The 20,896-nt window shown below is 42.8% G+C and overlaps 1 protein-coding gene across 1 annotated transcript; it reads right to left on the reverse strand.

Annotated features, from left to right (window-relative positions):
- Positions 1-4,765: 4,765 nt before the first annotated feature.
- On the reverse strand, positions 4,766-8,822 carry dlc (deltaC). The gene is made up of 8 exons (XM_041236215.1): positions 8,611-8,822; positions 8,258-8,497; positions 8,084-8,141; positions 7,511-7,768; positions 6,679-7,040; positions 6,318-6,534; positions 5,314-6,098; positions 4,766-4,822 (listed from the first exon to the last, which is right to left on the reverse strand). The coding sequence occupies exons 1-8, from the start codon at positions 8,659-8,661 to the stop codon at positions 4,817-4,819; spliced, it is 1,977 nt and encodes a 658-aa protein (XP_041092149.1). The 5' UTR covers positions 8,662-8,822; the 3' UTR covers positions 4,766-4,816.
- Between the last annotated feature and the right edge of the window lie 12,074 nt (positions 8,823-20,896).

Consider the following 20,896-nt stretch of genomic DNA (forward strand, 5'->3'; position numbering starts at 1 on the left):
GCCTGTGCCTGCTTGGGACCCCTCCCTGAGTTCCCTTGTCTACTCTGACAGGGCCCTGCTGTTCCCTGTACTCCAGAGGCATCTGTTGGTTTTGTGTTTTTGAGGAGTTGTCCCCAGGGGAGCTGGTCATTGTACAGCCCACCCCCCTTCCTTTCTACTTGTTCTCCCCCCTCGTTCCTCCTGGTTCTGTTAGGAGGGGTGCTTCTGAGTGAGGGTGAGGGAAGGAGGTAGGAAGTTTACCCAGCGACCAAGGCTATTGTTTAAAAAGCAGCAAAAAAATCGGTCTCAAGTAAGAGCAAATTCAAATAAGAAAATAAACAGTAAATAATTCAGCTGGAGAGCAACTTCAACTAGAGCAGTTAGACTTTACAATATCCGGTTATAAGGGTAACATCCGTTCCGAGCACATAGTGAGTACAATAAATAGATAAGAACGATTTCAAACGAGCAATGACAAAAATGTGAATATGGATAACCTTTCAGGAGTAAAATCAAGTGAAGGCAATCTGGGAAATGTGCATGAAAGTGTGATTGCAAAGCACACCAGCATGGCAACCCTACTTTTACATGCAGAAAGCATTACACAATGCCAATATTATGCTTTGAAAATTTATATTTGAATTGATTTAATACCGAATATATCTTGCGCTGGTGCAAATTTTGAATGGTGCTAAGCCCTATTGCATGCCATACTAAATCTGAAACGCTAGGAGACTGGGTCTCCCGGAGTTAATACCCCAGCAACAATGCCACATCCAACAGGCTTAGAAGCAGGTGCAGCCCTGGCTGGTCTTTAACAGGGCAGCATTTAACCAGGGAGAGAAGATTTCATGCACTACGCTCCAGGATGCATTAGGAATGCTCAAGCTCAGCCCGGTTAAAACTGCACTAAAGCACCCACGACACCGGTCTGTAAAACCACAGTCTCGACCCGTTCCCAGTATCCAACTGGTGAACGTCTGCAGCCCAATCTGCAAGTCCAGTAATGCAAAAGTACGTCTCTGGTTTTCCTGTAATTGCTGTTCAGAAATCGATTGGCCATGCTGCACTTTTTTCCCTGTTTGGTGTAATATATTGACAACCCTTTTCCTGTAGTCCTGTTAATTTAAAAACCCACTTCTCTCTCAATGCAACTTCCATCATCCGTGTATGTTGCTGTGCAGTATTGAAATGTTCAGAGATACAAAGCGACCTTCAGCTGTGGCCAAAAGGTTTGCATCACCCTATAGAGCAAACTCATTTTGCTTCATACTGTGGTGTGCAGGTTACCAGCTGTGTCAGTTTTTTGAATGATTACATTGTGCTGTACAGAAAGGTAGACTGATTCAAATATATATTATTTCACGGATGGAAATAAGACTCCCGTTACACAGTTGTTTGATCCATTCCTGGTTTTGCTGTGAGTTTAACAAGACGCGCACCTGAGCTTGCTATCTTAGACAAAGGCATTGGAACTCAACTCCTAAGATAATAATTCAAGAAAACATGCAACAGGAGTCTTAATCCCATCCCTGTATTTAATTATTATATTAGGAACCTTTTGCTGCATCCCAGCCCCCTGTCCCCGAGGGGCTAGTGAAAGGGGGACAGGACTGGGGCTACTCCCCTGTCGATCCAGGTATAAATCTCCCTGTGTGGGGTAATTAAAAGATAAGATCTGCAGTGGGCTTAGCTTTTAACCCGTTTCCAATCGTTTACCATCTTTTGGAGTCACCATGTGACTGATTGCAGCATCAACAGCAGGGACGCGAACAAGCGATAAAATCACAGCCAGACTACAGCAAGCTAGAGGCGCATGCGTGTAGATACAGCAGCCAATGCCAGATTCACCAAAGTATTTCAACGGTTCTTTTGAATATCATTTTCTAGCATTTAAAAAGCAAATAAAAACTATATGAATACAATTTGGATCTTTTTAATAGCATGTAATCAAAGAAACTACAAAATGATGTCTCAAAAGTCTACCGGAAGCTGTAACAGCAGTATTTCATGTTAGATTATAGAAGTGCCACACAATGTCAGATGTTATGGAAAACTACAAGGCAGTGTGCAATTGTCTATGTCAGCATAACTTTATTTGCCTGGTTTCAATCGACTTCATGAAGCAGCATGAGTTAACCCTACAGGAGGATGCAAGACTTTTGCCCCTAGCTGTATATATATAAAATAAAATACACCTTATTTAATTAATTGTTTTATTAGAAAATGCAGGGACCAGCTCAACCATATTCATATACATTTTTTCCCCTGGAAAACAGGAAAAGCAGATGGCAGTCCCCCTCCTCTCTTTGTGTTTTGTCCCTTCGACTCGAATGCTCCTCAGTCCATTTAAACCCCCAGCACCCTGGCCTCTCTCAATAGCCCACTACAGAACGACCCAGAGCATGGACAGGGGGCAGCTGGTCCCCTGAATAGAAGCACATGTCTTTGTCCTCCCCTACCCTCCCAAAGGCCCTCGGCTTCATCTCCATTGTGTCCTGTAGCAGGTGATTTGCAAAGGCGTCTCTAAACAAACTGGCTCAAAGCCAGGATGCGCTAAATTAAACACGCTGTGTTAACTAAACCACAGTGTTTGGGGGAAACTTGTGTGTACGCATGTCATTGGACTGGGAGCAAGAGCAAAGCGTCAAATGCTATAAAGCAAAAAAAAATTAAATCAGCACAAAATCATTTTCCTACCTGGTGCGTTTCCTGTTTGCTGCCTTGTATATTTTTCAATCTGTTTAAAAGTTCAGTCGATCTTTTTGCTAAAACAGATTGGTTTCTGGATTAGAACCCAGTGTGGGAAATGAGCATGCAAACTGGTATGATTGCAAAGTGCCAGTGTGGATTTTGAGTAGTGGTCATGGGGACCCCCTACATTTTACACATTGAAAGCATTGCACAATGCCAGTATCTTACTTTGTAAAAGCATGCAGGAAAAACAGCTGGGATACAAAGAGTCTGTACATTATATATATATATATATATATATATAAATACACGCACACACACACACACACACTTACTTATCCCGTACTGATGTTGTGGAGTTGGTACAAGTTCCTGTAGCCTGTAGTGTGTGCGTGTGTGTGTTTAGTGCTGTACATGGATCTGTAACCATGAAGCTCTGTCTTTACTGCAACCCTTTTCTTTATTAATCAGTGCAAGCTGTTTGTGGGTTGCAGTTAAAGATAAAAGTACAATAATTACCGGCACTGGAGATCCGATTCAGGACTGTTTCTTTTTAACGTGGTCCTTCTGGCAGCTGAAAAGTTCTGATAAGAACTGAGAGATCAAAGCTATCGCCCTGAGGCACAATTAGCAACGTTTCTGCCATGCAAATTTTGCAGTGAGACCGTCTGTATTATAGTTTTGATTTTTTTTTTTTTTTTTTTTTTGGACAGCAGTTCAATTAGCATGAGAATGGCCTACGACTAAGTTTGTGTACCCTAGTTTTGTAATGGAGTCAGATTCATTATTTTGGATTTTTAAATGGCCTAGCATGTGTGTGTTTTTTTTAAATAAATATTAATATTTTTGTAGAGTAATCAGAACTAATATTTGGTTTTCATTTTTAAAAGCTGCTACACAGATATTGGCACCATAATACTAAGCTAAACTCCAAAACACACTGGTGCCCAGGTCAGGGCAACCCAAAAACTAAACTATGACCCCTCAGCTAATCACCATAGCAACCACCCCTTCACCCCCCCTCCCCAGGACCTGAAAACAAATACACACAAAAACAGCAAATTCTGAATTATTTGTTTTATTTGGAAAATAAAATATCTTTCAGCCTTCCGACAGTAGGCGTATAACATACATATATACAATCCTCTTTTATAAATACACAATATATACAGAAATTAAATTATATAGACAGTATATCTCCATCGCTTTATACACATTGCATTAAATTAGGAAGTAAAAAAAAAATAAAGTAGAAATAATAATAATAAAATATTCATTTGGTTGTTTGTGGGTTTTTTTTTTAAATGAGTAAAAAACACAATTAAATATTACAGTAATATACTTTCATGTCTACAAACATTTTTTCAAGGCTTGAATTCAATGAAAAACAATAGTACTGCTTTAATAAAATACATGCCTTAGCTGTTTACTTTTAAATAACTTATGGAATTAATTAAAATATAATAATTACAACCTCTGCCTAAGGACCAATTTTGAAACAATTTCCCATTTTATTTATTTATTTAGTAAATCCATCCCTTTAAAATTTATAGAATTATAAAATCTAGTACCTAACTTTTCTGAAAGCATGGTTTTGTTTTGTTTTTTAAAAATAGGCACTTAAGCATTTTGTTTTCTTTTACATTGTTTGGGGATTCGTTCAAAATAAAACCTTTTCTAAAATTTTGAATTTGTGATATCAGTTGCCCCGCCCCCCCCCCCCCCCCCCCCGCATCTAATACAGAAATATTTTGCAAAAAAATTAAAAAAAAGGTCCTGCCTTTTTTTTTTTTCTTGTGTAGTTTTATGTAAAAAAAAAAAAAAAAAACACTTGGTTCTCCTTAAGTCTGTGGAATGTCCATTGTTAAAAAATAAATACAAAACGAAAAAAGTAGTGCAAATAAGTTCCGGCAAGCTTTCTCTCCAAAGGATTAATCCGCCTTTCATATCTGTGAGACGATTTTGTAGAGTAGTCCATTAAAAAAATAATTGAGCAGCATAAATAAATATATAGAAACATATAGATATAGATATTGATATAGAAATACTTTTTTTTTTTTTTTTTTTTTAAAGAAAAGTCCCAAGACTTAAAAAACATTTCCCAGCAACATCCTGTTGTGAAGTCTTCCGAGAAACTTGCTGCTTAAACCTGGAGGCCAAAAAATAATAAATAATTTTAAAAAAAAGTACATTTGTGATATCTTAAGCTTAAAATAGATCAGCAATCGAAGTTACAAAGCAGTTCAGTCCATTCCTGGATTTAACTTTTGAGTTTAACACCTAAACAAAATATTGAAAATAGCTGAACAAAATAGTTTTGGACACATCATAAAATGTTTTGTATTCAATTTATAGGTGGGGTGGCATCCGCATTATATTTGCTTCTTCCATATGTCCCCAGTAGAAGACTACAATAAAATACTTCTTACTTTTAAAAAGTAGCAGAATATACCAGATGTGGAATTAAGACTCCTGTTGCACAGCAGCTTGATCCATTCCTGGATGGCACTAGTTTAATAAATAACATGCCTCTGCTTGTTACCTACCCGCTGTGGTTAATCAAGCTCATAGTAAAATCTGGAATGGGCCAAACTGCTATGCAATCAGAGTCCTATTTCCAATAAAGGGAGCGATCCTTACCTCGGTTGCAAAGACACACTGCTCCATGTGCTCAGGAATGATGTAAACTGGGCGGTAGGCAGGCTCTTTCGGGAAGGGAGGGGCGGAGAGGAACAGATCGGACTTTTTGTTGCCCTGCTTCAGAGTCTGCCCCTGCTGGTGCTGCTGCTTATTGCCCTCGGCCAGGTTGCAGTCAGCCAGCTTCTGCTTGTATCCCGCCTTGTCCTCTGCGCTCAGCTCTGCGTCCTTGTTGGTCACCTTGAAGGGGCTCCCGGGGATGGCTAGGGCCCCCTTATCACGGGGGAACTGGGATAAGTTATTGATGGTCTCCAGGCCGCTGCGCACAGACTTCCCAAGCTGGCTCTTCCTCATTTGCCGCAGGACGGCAGCCGCGGCGCAGACCACCAGGAGCAGGGTGGCCAGCCCCAGGCAGAAGGACACGGCGAGGGCCACTGGGAAAGGGTCCCCTGAGCCCTCTGGGGAGGCGCTGGGCTGCAGGCTGTACTCGCAGCTGGGGCCCATGAAGCCGGAGGGACACTGGCACACGGGGCCGCTGAAGTGGGTGTAGCAGGTGCCTCCGTTCTGGCAGGGGACAGAGCCACAGGCGTCAGACCGCAGGGAGCAGTCACGGCCGGAGTAGCCCAGCGTGCAGCTGCAGGTGTAGTCATTGATGCCATCCATGCAGGTGCCCCCGTTCTGGCACGGGTTCCGGGCACAGTCATCAATATTGATCTCGCACCGCGGGCCGGTGAAGCCGGGCCGGCAACGGCAAAGCACGCTGCGCCCCAGATCGAGACACTGGCCACCTGGGAGAAGGAAATAAGTGGGGGTTACACATCAGATTGCTTGAAAGCTCCAGCTAGCAGAGACAGCTTTGTAGTTTTGAATACAAGCTTCATCAGCCAGTGTATAGGCTACAAGTGCAGGTGTCTTAAAATAAGCAAAACTGATCAAACTGCTATGCAATAGGAATCCCTTTTTTGCCCAATGGGCTGTGGTTTAGGAGAAGGGGGGGGGGTGCTTACCGTTCGCACAGGGGTTGTTGGTGCAGCGGTCGATTTTCTTCTCACAGTTAGAGCCCATGTAACCGATCGGGCAGCGGCAGGAGTACCCCCCCACGGGCTTCTCCACACAGGTGCCCCCGTTGAAGCAGGGCCCGTCCGCACAGGTCATGGCGCTGATCTCGCAGTTTTTGCCGTAAAATCCTTGTGGGCAGGTGCAGGTGTAGTCGTTTTCAAGATCCTGGTTGGAAAATTAAATAAAGGGTCATTTTAAAACATATTTTGTTGCATGTCTCTTTATTGATCGATTTATTAATTTGTTTAAAATAGATAATGTGCGTGCATATGCATCTATTTCGGCGGATAATCGACTAGCCCGACTTACATTGCAGCTGCCCCCGCTCTTGCACGGGTTGCTGTCGCACTCGTTTGTCTCCGTCTCGCAGTTGGTGCCGCTGAAGCCCGGGCTGCAGGTACAGGTATAGCTGCCCTGGCCCGTGTTGCTGCAGGTCGCTCCGTTACGGCAGGGCCTGTGGTTGGTGCAGTAGTTCAGGTCCTGGTTGCAGAACAGACCGCCCCAGCCTTCCTGACAGTTACACTGCCAGGGCTGACCGCAGGTCCCGTGGAGGCAGCCGGGGTAGCGCACGCACTCGTCGCAGAGGCGCCCCTGCCACCCGATGCGGCACTTGCACTCGCCGGGGCGCTCGCAGTAACCGTGTCTTTCGCTGCACCCGGACACACAGATGGCTGTTTAACAAAGAAAGAACATTTGAATACTTTGTGTGTGTGTGTTTTTTTTTTTCCCCTGTCCCAACACGCATCGAGTAGTGAAGTACTAAACAAGGCAGCTGGCGCCTGTACAACACACCACATGCCGCTTCTTTTTTACGCAAGGAGGAGCGCATTAAAGCCACAACGCGTGTCCGTGTAACTCACGCTCCTTGCACACATTGTTCGACTAAACAAAAGAGAAAGAGCACACACACCTCGCTCCCCAGCAGACAAATTTCAAGACAGGAGAAGGAGGGGGCAATTGACCTCTTTCCAAAACCCTTTTATGTTTAACAATCCTTAACCGGGTTGCGGCGGGGATTAGCGATTGCTAGGCAACGCTCGACTACGACTACTACTAATAGTAAATTTGTTCAAATTAATTTGGTTCTTTTGAATTCAAGCACCAGACTCGGAGGGAGGCAGAGGGAGGTTTGTTAACTTACGCTCTGAGCAGTATTCGCCTCTCCAGCCGGTCAGACAAGCGCGGTTCCCGGCTTCGTTGCAAGTGTAGTGGCCGAATGTGTCGTCTCTGGGCCGGCAGTAGTCCGAGCAGCTGTCGCCGTAGTAGTGGTCATCGCAAACGACGTGGTAGGAATAGCGCAACTCGCTCTGCTCGCCAAAGTGGACGTCCTGAGACCAATCCTCGCCAACTGCCAGTCTTCGACGGGTCGCCAAGCGACTGATCAGATTTGATGGGTTTTCTGAGGGGGGAAAAATTAAGAATTTAAAATGCATGAATATATACAAATTATATATATATATATATATATACACACACAAATGATCGTTGTAAATAAAGCGCTGTAAATGCCAATTTAGCACTGCTGTTACTCGAATCTTCTTTTTTTTTTTAATGTCTTTTTTTTTTTTTTGGATGTTAAAACGATTAATTGCTGGAGTCCCCATTCTCGTATCCTTGTTGGAATTGACACTGGCCTGCAGCTATTGCGTGTAGTTCTGTAATTCAGTTATGCTGGAGTCGCCCCCTAGCAGGATTAGAGGTACTGCATTCTTACCTGTGGACTGTTCGGCTGATTCTGCGTTCCAAGCTTCAATTATAAGCGAGAAAGTTCCCTATTGAGAAAAACAAAAGTAAGATTAAGATCATTACAAAACCGCAAACCACAGATGATAATCATTAATTTTGTAAATATATACACACACACACACCACAAGTTTTGCAAACTTACCGGCCATTTGAAGTGGAAGGGGACTCGGATAGACGCGGTGCGGGAGATTGAACTCTGGTCGGCGGAGGTGATTTCGGTCAAGCCGGTTCCGTAGGTGCAGGGCGGTTCGGGTGAGATGACAGCCTGGGCATGCTTCAGACAGACCCGGAAAAAGATCTGACACTCCCGGGGGTTCCTGCAGACGCCTCGGGAACTCGTAAAGGAATGGACTTTCAATTCAAACACACCGGAGGAAGATACCTTTTTGAGTGGAGAAGACAAAACAATAATAATTTAAAATACGGTAGATGATAAACGAACTGTGATTAGAAAATAATAAAATCGCATACAAAAAAAAAAAACATAAAACTTACCAAATGCGTGGACAGCAAGCTCAGAAAACACATTAAAAAGCATAAAGCCATGTTCGAGGTTTGCCTCTGGGCTGCTATCGACTCAATAGCAGATAGACGTATCAAATTGTTTTCCAATTGGACAGCAAGGATAATGTCTCGTACAAGCAAGAGATGGAGGAGCGGGTCACAAAGTAATACCCCGTTTGCTCCCTCCTGCCTTGGTTACTGGTCTGACGTTTCAAAGTTGTTTTAAAGCTGGAAAGCCGCCCGACTCCGTTTTTATAGACTGGCGTCTGGTGTCGGATTCCTCCTGCCCACGCCCACTGCACCTCAGCGGCCGCCCCTCGTCCCAAATTACACACGCTGCACCGGAGGCCAAATGGTCAAAGGAGGGGGGGGGGGGGGTGCATGATCGAGATTGCGAATTAATCAAAGGGCCGCTTGTATTTTGTCCAGTGTGCGAGGCAATGTCTTAGATGCGCATATAGGAATCTAGCGCATTTCTGGAACGTGTTGCTGTACACATTGGTACACCCTTTGCACGGGGCGCCTGTACAAATTTCGATACTCCCCGTGTACAGAAAGAGGCTTTTTTTTCCCAATGTGCATTTTATTTGAAGTCTGGCTGCCTGCATATTCTTAAAGGATAGAACACTTAGACGCCCGTTGTTTTTCGTGGGCTGCGTTCTTGGGGTACAGTGTCGAATTAGGTCCCGTGTCGGAATTCGACTCCTTTTTGAAATTCGCAGTTTCCAGGAATAGATTCGTAGGCCTGTATGGATTGGTTTTTGTTATTGAGGGCGATCTTGTTCTAAACTGCATGATGGTGCTGGAAATCTGCGTGTTTCGATACCTTTCTGTATAGTAAACATATATATAAATATGCATATATGCTTGTGAAGCATATCAACAGAAGCTTTATTATATTCGACAGTCAAATATGTTTCATCACCTAAAATACATATGTATGTATTTTTGCTGTTGTGTCCAAAATCTGTTTAACTTGTCTATTGACAGTATATTGTGAGTAATCTTTGTGTCGCGTGTTTTGAAAGAACGGGGCAGCTGGATTGGGACTTGAACCCCCCCACCCCCAAATCGGCTTTCTTCTTTATTCTTTTGAGAAAATTATAATTGTACTGGCCGCACGCAGAGGAATTTGGCGCGTCCGGACCCCACCTCCCCCCCCCCAGCTACCCCCGGGTAAGAAAACAATGCAGCCAAACCCGGTAGCCAAACCCCGCCCTCCCCCAACCTCCCAGCTAAAACCCTATTAACGACAACACCTGCGGAGCACGAATGTCGACATACCATTAGTCTGCGTGGACGGAATAACGAGGATCTGCCTTGGGGGGGTGGGGGGGGAAGAAGTCTAGTCTAGGTTTGCAAAGATTACAATTTATAACGCGTTGTTAATTCGCCAGCATCTGCTAGAATTGCAATGCAGCAACAACACCGACTGAAACACAGGCAGACGGACGGACAGACAGACAGACAGACTAGACATTTTGGCACATCGTTTTACACACGGCCTGTTTAACTACACGTGGTGGGCTTATATAATCAAATACGATCAAACAATTCAATTTAATATTGATATAAATAGGCTACCGACTCTCTGGAACCCTACAAACTTTTAAGATTGTATCTGTGTTTGTATTTTTTAAAATAAACTTTTGCTCTAAAACAAATTTCAAAACGGTAAACACCGGTATTTCCCAATAAAAAAATAAAAGTGTATGACTAGCACGTAATGTCCATACATGTCTGTACCAATAACATGTCTTTAAAATAATAATAATATAATATAATAATAATAATAATAATAATATCTGCCTATTTAAAAATATCGGTGTATCTATTTTCTAACGCATTTTGTAACGGAAACTCCTCGAACCCCATAGAGTTCACAAACTGTTTGCAAAGTTGTAATAAAATAAAATAAAATAAAATCGTGACACGCATATAGAGGAGGCAAAAGGAGTTAGTTCGTAACAACTATGTTTTATCTGTCTCGTCTTGCCCGCTCGCCCCTTGCCTTTGTAATCTAATCGGCGGCAGACGCGCAGTCCAGTGAAATCTGTGCTATTGTTTTGGGCATCAGTGGCTAGGAGGGCGAAGCCTCTATTATGATTCTCGACAGAGGGTCCCCCTGTTTTGGCCCGCAGGCGGGACCGACTTATGCTAAGCGAAGTGTGTCTACCATATGCCTTTCATAACAATCCAAGCAGCAGCAGAGTGCAGGAGATATCCTCCCCATTCTTCCATACGCGGTGCATAGCAGCGGTCTTGCATGGAGAGAGATAACATTCTTCTCCGTTTTAAAATAAATAAACGTAAAGGCAAGGAAGGGATTTTGAGCAGGTGTCGGGTTAAGCATGTAAACTGCATTATTTATTATTTCCATGTATAGTTTTGTAAGACGTGGTCTTAACCAAAGCTAAATATTTTCTCTGTTTTTAGTGTTTTTTCTTCAATGGGGTCTGGGTGTAGTAGACTGCTCTGTGTGAACCTGAGCCGGTGTTTACACGGTTTATTTAGAACACCATAAAAAAGGATTTTGTGGTTACCTGATGCTTTGTCCTTCCACCTGCTCTGGGTATTTTATTAACTCACGTTTTTAACGTTTCAAGTGTAGTTTTTTCCCTAGCATTTATTTGAAAGTTCCCCTCCACTCACCTCGTTAGATAAGGCAGTTCTGCAATAAAACTGTCCTTCAGCTTTGTAATAAAATACGTGAAAAAAAAAAACCAACCTTATCGATTAATTTGCAAGCCGCGCCCTCCATACTTCACAACTTACTTCGATTTTGTCCAGAAGTCTGGCGTGTGCCAGTCTAATCGTTCCCCCAAATCCATCCCACCTCTTGTTCAGTTTGAAACCTGTCCAGGGAGAATCTAATCTTTCTTTTTTCACGGGCGGGGTGGGGTGATTTGGACAAAGGGCAGCTTTGCAAACTGTTGCTCCTATCCCTCCCGCCACCGTTGTAATTAATTAAGGAAACGCGTGCCTCAGCTGCCAGTCCTTGTCCACCACTGAATCTCTGGCACGCTCCGGCTATCTAGCACACTAAGAGAAACACACACACACACACACACACACACACACACACACACACAATCTTCCTTTGTCATCCTTAGTAGTTTAGAATAGCCTGCCAGTCTGCGCGATTATCTGTAGCTTTCTCTGCGTGCAGGCTCCGACTGGAACAATGGAACCCCAAATAAGAAAGCAATTAGCTTCTCTCTTTCTCCCTTTTGTTTTCTATAAAGGTTACATGTTTTTCTTGTTGTTTTAGAAATAATAACGAGGTCTATCGCGTAAACAGGCTGGCGGTGAAGCTGGCTCCACAACACACACCTACAGACAGACCAGACACGACTTTTGTCGTGGGTTTTGGAAGCATCTGTCTAGCTGTTCCGTCTGTTTTCACGGCGCTTTTATGAGTGCAATGTGATGTAAAATAACCACTAAATTGTCGCGTATTGACTAGTATTTGATTTCTGAACTACAGCAAGTTGTGTTAAAAGTATATTTGAAATAAAATAAAACTACAATTAAAGTGAATTTGTATAAATAATTGGCCTGTCAGTGCTTCCCCCCAAATTATATATATATATATATATGTGTGTGTGTGTGTGTGTGTGTGTGTGTGTGTGTGTGTTAAAAGCATGCACAAATATTACTAGTACTGTTTGAATACTGGGTTCTAACTAGAACTGCCAGTTTCTGTGTGTTAGACCAATTCTACACCCCGGGTTTATACTAATAGATGCGCTGCCCGAATGCCACGCGTTCGCCACACAGCTAGGTGTCGCTCCGGCTTTCCGGGGGAGAGGATTCGCGGGCAGTCGGGTTAGGCTCTTAATAAAACTGGCAGAACTCCATTGAACCATCTGTCACAGCGTGAAACCACAGACTGATTAAAAAAAACACACACACACACACACACGTGGCTTAGCAAGGAAACCGCCTCTGTGGTTCCTGAATGTTCCCAAACTAAATCCGCATACCCGACGTTATGCGTGCAAACTGCGTTAATTCTGGTGCTTCCCTGTCGTTATGCAATTACAGGTACACAAAGCGTGCCAAGATATTTATGCACGAACATTTCTCACTGCTCTGCAGCGATGCAGTTTGCAAACCGCTGCCCGCTGTAGCCGCCTTTCCCCTTGTGTTTACCTTGGTCACTCTTATATGCTGCACTGGTATATACTGTATTTTGTATATTCCCAGTGTACTGCCATGGACGGATAGACAATTTCAGCGAGATGTATAGCCAGCAATCGTGCATTTAGAAAGGGAAGCGTATGCAGAGTAGCTTCAAGATGTATCAATGGCTCGCTGTGTTATACTTACACCTACAACTCTATACCGGTAGCACCCCCTTGCTTTGCGTGACTTCCACCATATGCAGGGATTACGGTTTTGTTCAATGGCTTTCACCCGCCCTTTTTTTTTTTTTTTTAATTGTTCCCGTGCCACTGTAGAAAGCGGTAGAAAAAAAGCACGCAGGATTAAAAAAAGCTAATAAATAAATAAATGAACCACCAAAGACAATACTGACCCGCCAGATGTTTTTAAAACGAATTTGTCTGGGGGGGGAGTAGCCTAAAAGTCGCGTGAGAGACTCATGCAATATACCTAAAACATTAAAATGTTATCCCAGGTTTTTAAATGGAACGTGAGTTTGTGTACAGTCATTTGTGTTTCAGAAAAAAAAAATGTATATCTTGGCGTTCTGGTACGTTTTAAGATTTAGGAGTACACCACTGGTAATAAACCGAGTTAGTTCTCACAGCGGAGGCGTGAAAAGCGTGCTGTTGGGGAGGTGTCGGGACGAGGCGGAGCGGAGGGGGGGTGGAGAGGGTCTTCGGAGGTGTTACTCGGTGGCATAAGGCAGCAGAATCCCCCCCCCCCCCCCCCCCAGCGCCATTGAAAAAAAGGTGTAAACCCGTCGGCAGCAGATTCCCACACGTTCACACATACCGATGAATATTATTATACGCCCACATTTTTTCGTAATATCGTCACCTTTTTTTTTTTTATTTTGCTAATGAATGCATTTTGTTGACACGTTTCGCAACTGGTGATGACGCCTCGTGAAGTGGGAAAGAAAACTTATGGGTTTTTGTTTTCTTTGCAAATGCCGTCAGCTCACACGTTGTAACACGCTGGAGTCGTTCTCGCCGATATATCAGTAGTGTTTAGGTGTAGGCTGCGCGCAATGGATGAAACAGTCCACAGTCCAATCATTTTACTCACGCTTACAGGACAAGCCGATTTGCAAATACAGTCCTTTTATGCACACCGTTGATTGATTAATTAGGCAGAACTCTTAGTTGCAAAGGATGCGATTTACAATGTTAATTAGTAACACGTCATGATAACGGTGATCAATTAGCCTGTCCACTGTTTAACCACGGACTGGGAGATGGGTCATAGGGAGAGACATAGAGATCTATACCTCTGGGACAGAAATAAGACTCCTGTTGCAAAGCAGTGATCAATTATTGGTTCTACTATGAGTTTGATAAGATACCCCGTTCTTGTTACCTATACACTAATCCAGCTCGTATTAAAACCTGGAATGGGTAAAACTGCTGCGCAATGGGAGTCTTATTTCCATCCCTCATCTGCCCATCTCTCTCTCCAGCCAGTTTTAAATTTAGAAAAGTTTTAAATTTTAAAACTCAACGGTGCACACCTAAAATGGCATCTACCTTACAATTATAAGACATAACACAAGTAAATAAAGTTAACCTTTCTACACTTTTAGTGAGCGTGCCGAGCTGGGCTCTGCTGGACAGTTCAAGCCCTCTTTCACACCTCGTTACGGAGCCCCTGGGAAACGCAGTCTGCCCAGTTGCCAATCTCATCAACCTGGCTTCACCCCACAGCTCCCAGCTCCACACTCCAGCTCAAAATCACCGTCGTCCTCACATCACACGACCGGTTCTCAGACGCACACTTCGGAACTTACTTTGGAGTTCAGCGGGTTGACAGGTCCACACAACAACGTCATCGCGTTCGAATATTCATTGAAGACTTTGAAAGAGTGACTTTATTTAACTCAATATGGTTTGTGCGTATATATCTATAGTGGAGCATCTAAAAAGCAATTTTAAATAAGCTTAAACGACCTAACTTTTAATAACTATAACATTTTATAAGTAACTTTGCAACTTTTTAGGAGCTGAGACAAGTAAAAAAAGGGTTAATTGAGCACATTCTGAGTTCAATGAAAGGTCTAGTTCAGTAATTGAGAGCTGGGTTGGAATCAAAACCAGCAGCCACAGGGGGTCCCCACGACCAGGATTGGGAAGCACTGCTCTTTTAATGATAAACCCGTTTTAATTAGCTTTTAACCACAAAACCTAACAGGTCGCAACATATTTTTTTTATCAGGAATGATAATGTGAACTCATTATTGTACGTAAGCCTACTGTATAAAGGACTCGCAATACCTCTAGCATTACAAAGTGAGTCCTGTTTCGTAGCTGTTCGTATGCTGTAGCTCGGAACACTATTGTCTTTGTGCGTAGTTTCTATCCACGTACACAACACCTGCAGCTATAGATTTTGCGTTGAGAACGTGCAAACTCATAAACAAACCGGAGAGGAAAAAACCAATAGGTCAAAATTTGTCATTTCAACACAGAGCTATGAGCTTGTAAATCCAAAAAAAACAAACAAAACAAAACCAATACATCCCGTGCAAATCTTATTCTTTTTTACAAACGAGCAACATCCTTTTCTGATAGGGGATCTCGGGGGGGGGGTGGAGAATGATGTCCATGTATTATTATTAATATTAATAATAATAGTTGGTCGGGGGGACATACACTGCAATGCATTTTCATAAACCCCCGCAGATTCCGAGTATTATGTTTTACCAATAAAACAAGAAATGGGGTGTGTACACTGCCCCTTGCCAAACGCTAGCTAATACCCGACACGTCGACAATAACTTCCTCTCCGCATCTCTCCACGGAGCTTATATGCTTCCAAGAATCTGAACAGTGACAAATGAATAGACCGCCAGGTTCCGCTTGACGTGTTGTGCATATAAGAGGGACAAGGTCACCAAAGCATCATTACTCAGCGGGGCTTCCTTCGCTTGCTTAGTTCCACCGAGATGCGTTTTTCACCTGACGCGACCCCTTCGTCACGCAGAAACGCGGAGTAAGCAGTCTGCTTGTATCCGCGTAAAGACGAACTTAGGTCGGTGTCGCACCGGTCTTTGCCAGTAAATAGGATTTGTTCGTGATATTTGTTTAAATTAACAAATTTCGACCTCGAGATTTCGGATTTGGGTAGGGTGAGCGTTCGCCTTGCGAGTATAGGCGTTGGGTTACTGCAGATAGAACGCGTGGGTTTAACGTTCACGTACCCCTACAGGACGGTGATAATTAAACTAGAATTACAAGTAATAATTACTCCATGCATAAATACGAGTAATTAAATTTCACTATACCCATTAAAAAACACACAAAGCGCACCGACCAGTCCATGAATGCAGTTGTGTGTGACAGACAAACTCGGGCGTGGCATACACTCGGGCTGGTAGATACGGTGTCAATGCTACAAGAAAATGCCAATTATTACACGGTATCATACACGGGCACTTTGGTGCCTATGTGTAAGGCTGTAGCCTGGGATATACAGCCCATAGGTCTGGTAAACCATATCCTGGAATATATGCGAGACATGTGTTATGCTAATGGTGTTTTTTTTTTTTTTTTTTTTTTGGAATATATTAAAGTTGACCAAAATATAAAACAAAAAAACAATAAGCTGTTTATGCCAAACTGCGTCGCCTAGACGCATATTGTAATCGAGCACGTATGTTTGCCAAAATCGTAACGTTTTGTTTTGTAGGAACGCAGTTGCCTGTGTAAGTAAATGTTATTCACTGACCGCCCATTCAAAAAAAAAAAAAAAAAAAAAAAAACAATGATGGCACTGCCTGGTCCCTTTGCGGTTCCTGTTGATTTTAAACGTTTAGGAGGAAAAAACAGTAGCTGGTGGATTCTGGCGAGAATACAAGAGATATAGGGTAAAGAAAAGAAGAAGAAAAAACCAAACAAAACACGAAATACTGTAAAACTGTGTGTGCCAGCCAGCTCGACAGTGAGTTTGGTTATGGGTTACATTATTCTGCAGGATCCCTGGCAAAATTAGACGCAGTCTTGCGTGAAATGCATACAGTACGGCCATAGATCTATGTGTTGTGCACTTATAGGAATCCCTTAGCATAGCAACGGTGGAATAAAGCACCGAGAAACCACGGTATAGAGTAACGCTATCAAGTATATCGATCAGCCTTGCTAATCAAGGTAACCCTATGGCAAGTGCGTGCAAGCACAGTAAAACCGCAAAAAATAACGTGGTCTCGGAAAACATCTGTTAAGTGCGTGTGATGTACATTAACCTGTTAGCCTCGCTCCAAAATTACATTTTCACCCTAAAACAGAAATACGCAGCTATGCCATAAGTGGTACAGTAGTATTTCATGTTTAGATTTCAAAATGTCATTTTTTTTTAATTGTTGTCATTTTTTAAATACGTGTAGCAAACTACAAAGCATCTGTAATTCATTATATAATATTAATAACATAATAATTTTGCGAAAAGGCTAAAACCTGTTCCACGTCGTACAAGCTGAACGAGTTGAAACATATTTGACAAGTGTAGAAATCGTCAAAACATAGCACTACACCCACCCCCCCACCCCAAAAAAAACAAACAAACAAACAAAAAAAAAAAGTCCGACAGGAATAAACCGGGAGGAAATGAAGTTCGTGCTTTATTTATTACAGCATGCACTTTGAGCCTAACCACCCGCTTGCCTTTTAACACGACCCAGGTAAATATTTACAAATGTTTAAACTGGCAGATTTTTGTGTGAAACATTAAACTCTGCAGCTTTGGATTGATCTGTACCCCTCCAGAGGCGGCTGTGCGCAAAGAGAGTTAAAGGAAGTAATTAGAAGTATTTACCCGGCCTTTAAAAAGTTATTAGGCGATCAGTCGGGGCTTTTAGGCGTTCATGCGTGGTGTAATAGCCTATAACAACGAGGAATTAGAGGGGGGGGGGGGATATATACGTTCTTGATAATAATAATAACAACAATATGCAACTGTAGCATGTCTATGTACGGTAATTTTAATACGTTCATTATTCTTGTCTTTTCCATCTATTTAATTATGCTGAATGCATGCGAATCGTCCTCAAAGTATTTAGTAGCAAAGTATTTATTTATTCATTCATTTAAATGGTCGTTTTGCCCTCTAACCAGGGAACGTATAGGGTTAATATTCTTCGTGACATGCCTGAGGCCCGCGGGGTGTTAAACAGACGCGGTGTTGCGCGCTTGTATAAGCTTATCTGCAGCGTGCACTGTGTATAAGCGGCGATACAGCCCAGAATAAACAACCCGCCCTCACGCCCTCTCTGCAATCCGCTCGGCCAACACGAAGCGACACACAGACCAACATGCATCTCAAACGAACCCGCATCTTCTGTACTCATGCACGATCACGAGGAGTTCCCATTGCAAGCGACGCCGTGATCAAACCCCAGTGCTGGTCTGGTTTTTCATATATATATATATATATATATATATATATATATATATATATATATATATATATATATATATATATATATATATATTGCATTACAACTAAACACATCTGCATCTACTTGCAAACAATTAAACTAAATTCAATTCGTTAACAAACTTATTTTCTGTATATAAATATACATAAAATGTGTTTTTTCCTGTATATACGCTGCTGTGCAAAAGTCTTGGACATGTTCCATTGTTCTACTCTGATGCATTATGAGCATCAACAGTTTACTCAAAGCCTCCACTACTGTTTTCTGCTTTATAACAACCTTGACTTGCACAAAGGAAACACATTGAGTACAAATCAAGCATCTCTTGATTTTCAAGGCATGGTATCCGAAGCATAATCATCAAGTTCAGAGAAGCATCATCTGTAATTGACAAACCCGGGACTGGAAGACCCAAAAAGCTGTCTAACAAGGATGAGCGAGACTTGAAGATAATATCCTTCAGGAATAGAAAGACGACGAGCGTTGAATTGACAGCAGGACTGGCAGAAGGCACAGGTGTCGTTGTCCATCGATCAACGCTCGTCGTCTTTCTATTCCTGAAGGATATTATCTTCAAGTCTCGCTCATCCTTGTTAGACAGCTTTTTGGGTCTTCCAGTCCCGGGTTTGTCAATTACAGATGATGCTTCTCTGAACTTGATGATTATGCTTCGGATACCACACATTGGAAATTGAGTGGTGTGTGTGGATATTATATATCATCATCTTCAGCCTTTTTCAATCCGCTGCTGGATGAAGGCCTCCCCAAGATTCTTCCACACAAGCCTGTCTGCTGTGTCCCTCGTCCACACTGCCCCAGCGTGTTTCCTAATGTCATCTTGCCATCTTCCTGGAGCTCTTCTTCTTGGTCTCTTTATATCTCTTGGGATCCAGTCTAGTATCTTGTGCGATTGTCTGTTCTTCGTGCTACATGTCCAGCCCACTGACATTTCCGTTTTTTGGCTCTTATAAGAACATTGCAGACCTGTGTTTGTGCTCTTATCCATTCCTTCCTTTTCTTGTTATTCCCAGCATGCATCTTTCCATACTCTGAGTCATTTGTAATTGTTTGCATTGAGGGTCCAGGTTTTCCATTCGTAAGTTACAACTGGCAGCACTAATATATGTGTGACACACACACACACACTCTCTTTCTCTCTCCTCTCTCTCTCTCTCTCTCTCTCTCTCTCTCGCACACACACACATTCAAACTTCAGTGTTCTGGTCCTCGCAGCTGTGCCAGTGTCACATGTTATCATCTCGTTATCAGAAATACAGAAACTGGAAAACAAACACTGTGCAACAGGGATGGAAATAAGATTCCCATTGCATAGCACTATGAACTTGTTTCCTACACGCACTGCAAGTGTAACTGCTGTGCAATAGGGGTCTTATTTCCATCACTGCTGTTGTAACTCTGTATATCTCCTGTGCCAAAGTGTCCTATAGGGCTTTTGAGAAACAGGCCGTTCTTTTATCTTTTAAAACTTAGATTGAAGACATTCACATTGAATAGAATATCCTAGCTGCAGTTCCATTTTCTGGCCACTGGGTGGGATCTGCTGTGCAATACCCCCATTAAGAAACAGTGTTTTATAAACGATACCAGGTGGAGAAAGGTAAGCATAAGAGCCAATTCCTCTGTAGACCAAAGGGGCGCTGTTTCCCCATTTACATCAACAGCAACGTCGATTTTGTGATCTGGAACTGCTTGTGTCTTTCCACTGATGAAAGCCTGAGCAGAAACATAGGTGTGAACACCCAATGCTAGGGATGACAATAAGACTCCTATTGCATAGCAGTTTCAGCCATTCCAGGTTTTCATACGTGATTGATTAACCCCAAGCTCGGATGTTTTTTCAACTGTATCTCAGAGGAGGGATAAGTGCGTGGTCAAATGAATAACAAGAGTTCAGCAGCGTCAATATCCTTGGTTCCTCTGTCCTTTACTGCAGAGTAAAACAACAAGCGTCTCCTGAACCCGGCCCCATTGCAAACCTTTTTTAAAATTTTTTATAAGACTTCCTTCCATTCAAGCGCGGTTTTGCAAAACAAAAAAAGGCAGGTTTTGTTTATGTAAACGTTTTTTTTAAATGGCTTTTGTTTTTCCAGCGGCCTGTCTTTTCTTTGCCAGTTTCCTTCAAAAAAACTTCACTACGAGGGTTTACCAGTGGTGAAATAACACCTTGGTAAAAGAACAGGGCCGTGCATGCACAGCTGTATTTTCACTGCACAAGTGAAGCACGCAGAGAGGAATGGCAACCTAACTGCATATGCATAAACAGGGTTTCGTGTCTGCAAAGCAGCCCAGATTAGATGAGATATGAAACTGCTGATTCTAAAAAGATGCAAGCCCCATGCATACACATGGGCACTTATAAAAGTTTCCCACAGCAAATTGCAATAAAGCATTGTAAAGCACAGAGAGGTCTGGTAAAGCATAGGGAAGCATTGTAAAGCACAGAGAGGGATGGTAAAGCATAGGGAAGCATTGCAAAGCACAGAGAGGGATGGTCAGTCTTGCCAGTGAGATTTCCTCACAATGGCAGCAGCTCTGCTTGTGATGTCAGCACTGATAATTCCGAGCTGCTGTGATTGCCTCATTCACCCCCATGACCCCTGATCAATCCCACACACATCTGTTGCATTGTCCGAAGCTGGAGTGGATTCCAGGCGTTCG

This window comes from Polyodon spathula, chromosome 40 (assembly GCF_017654505.1).
Source record: "Polyodon spathula isolate WHYD16114869_AA chromosome 40, ASM1765450v1, whole genome shotgun sequence".
NCBI lineage: Eukaryota > Metazoa > Chordata > Actinopteri > Acipenseriformes > Polyodontidae > Polyodon > Polyodon spathula.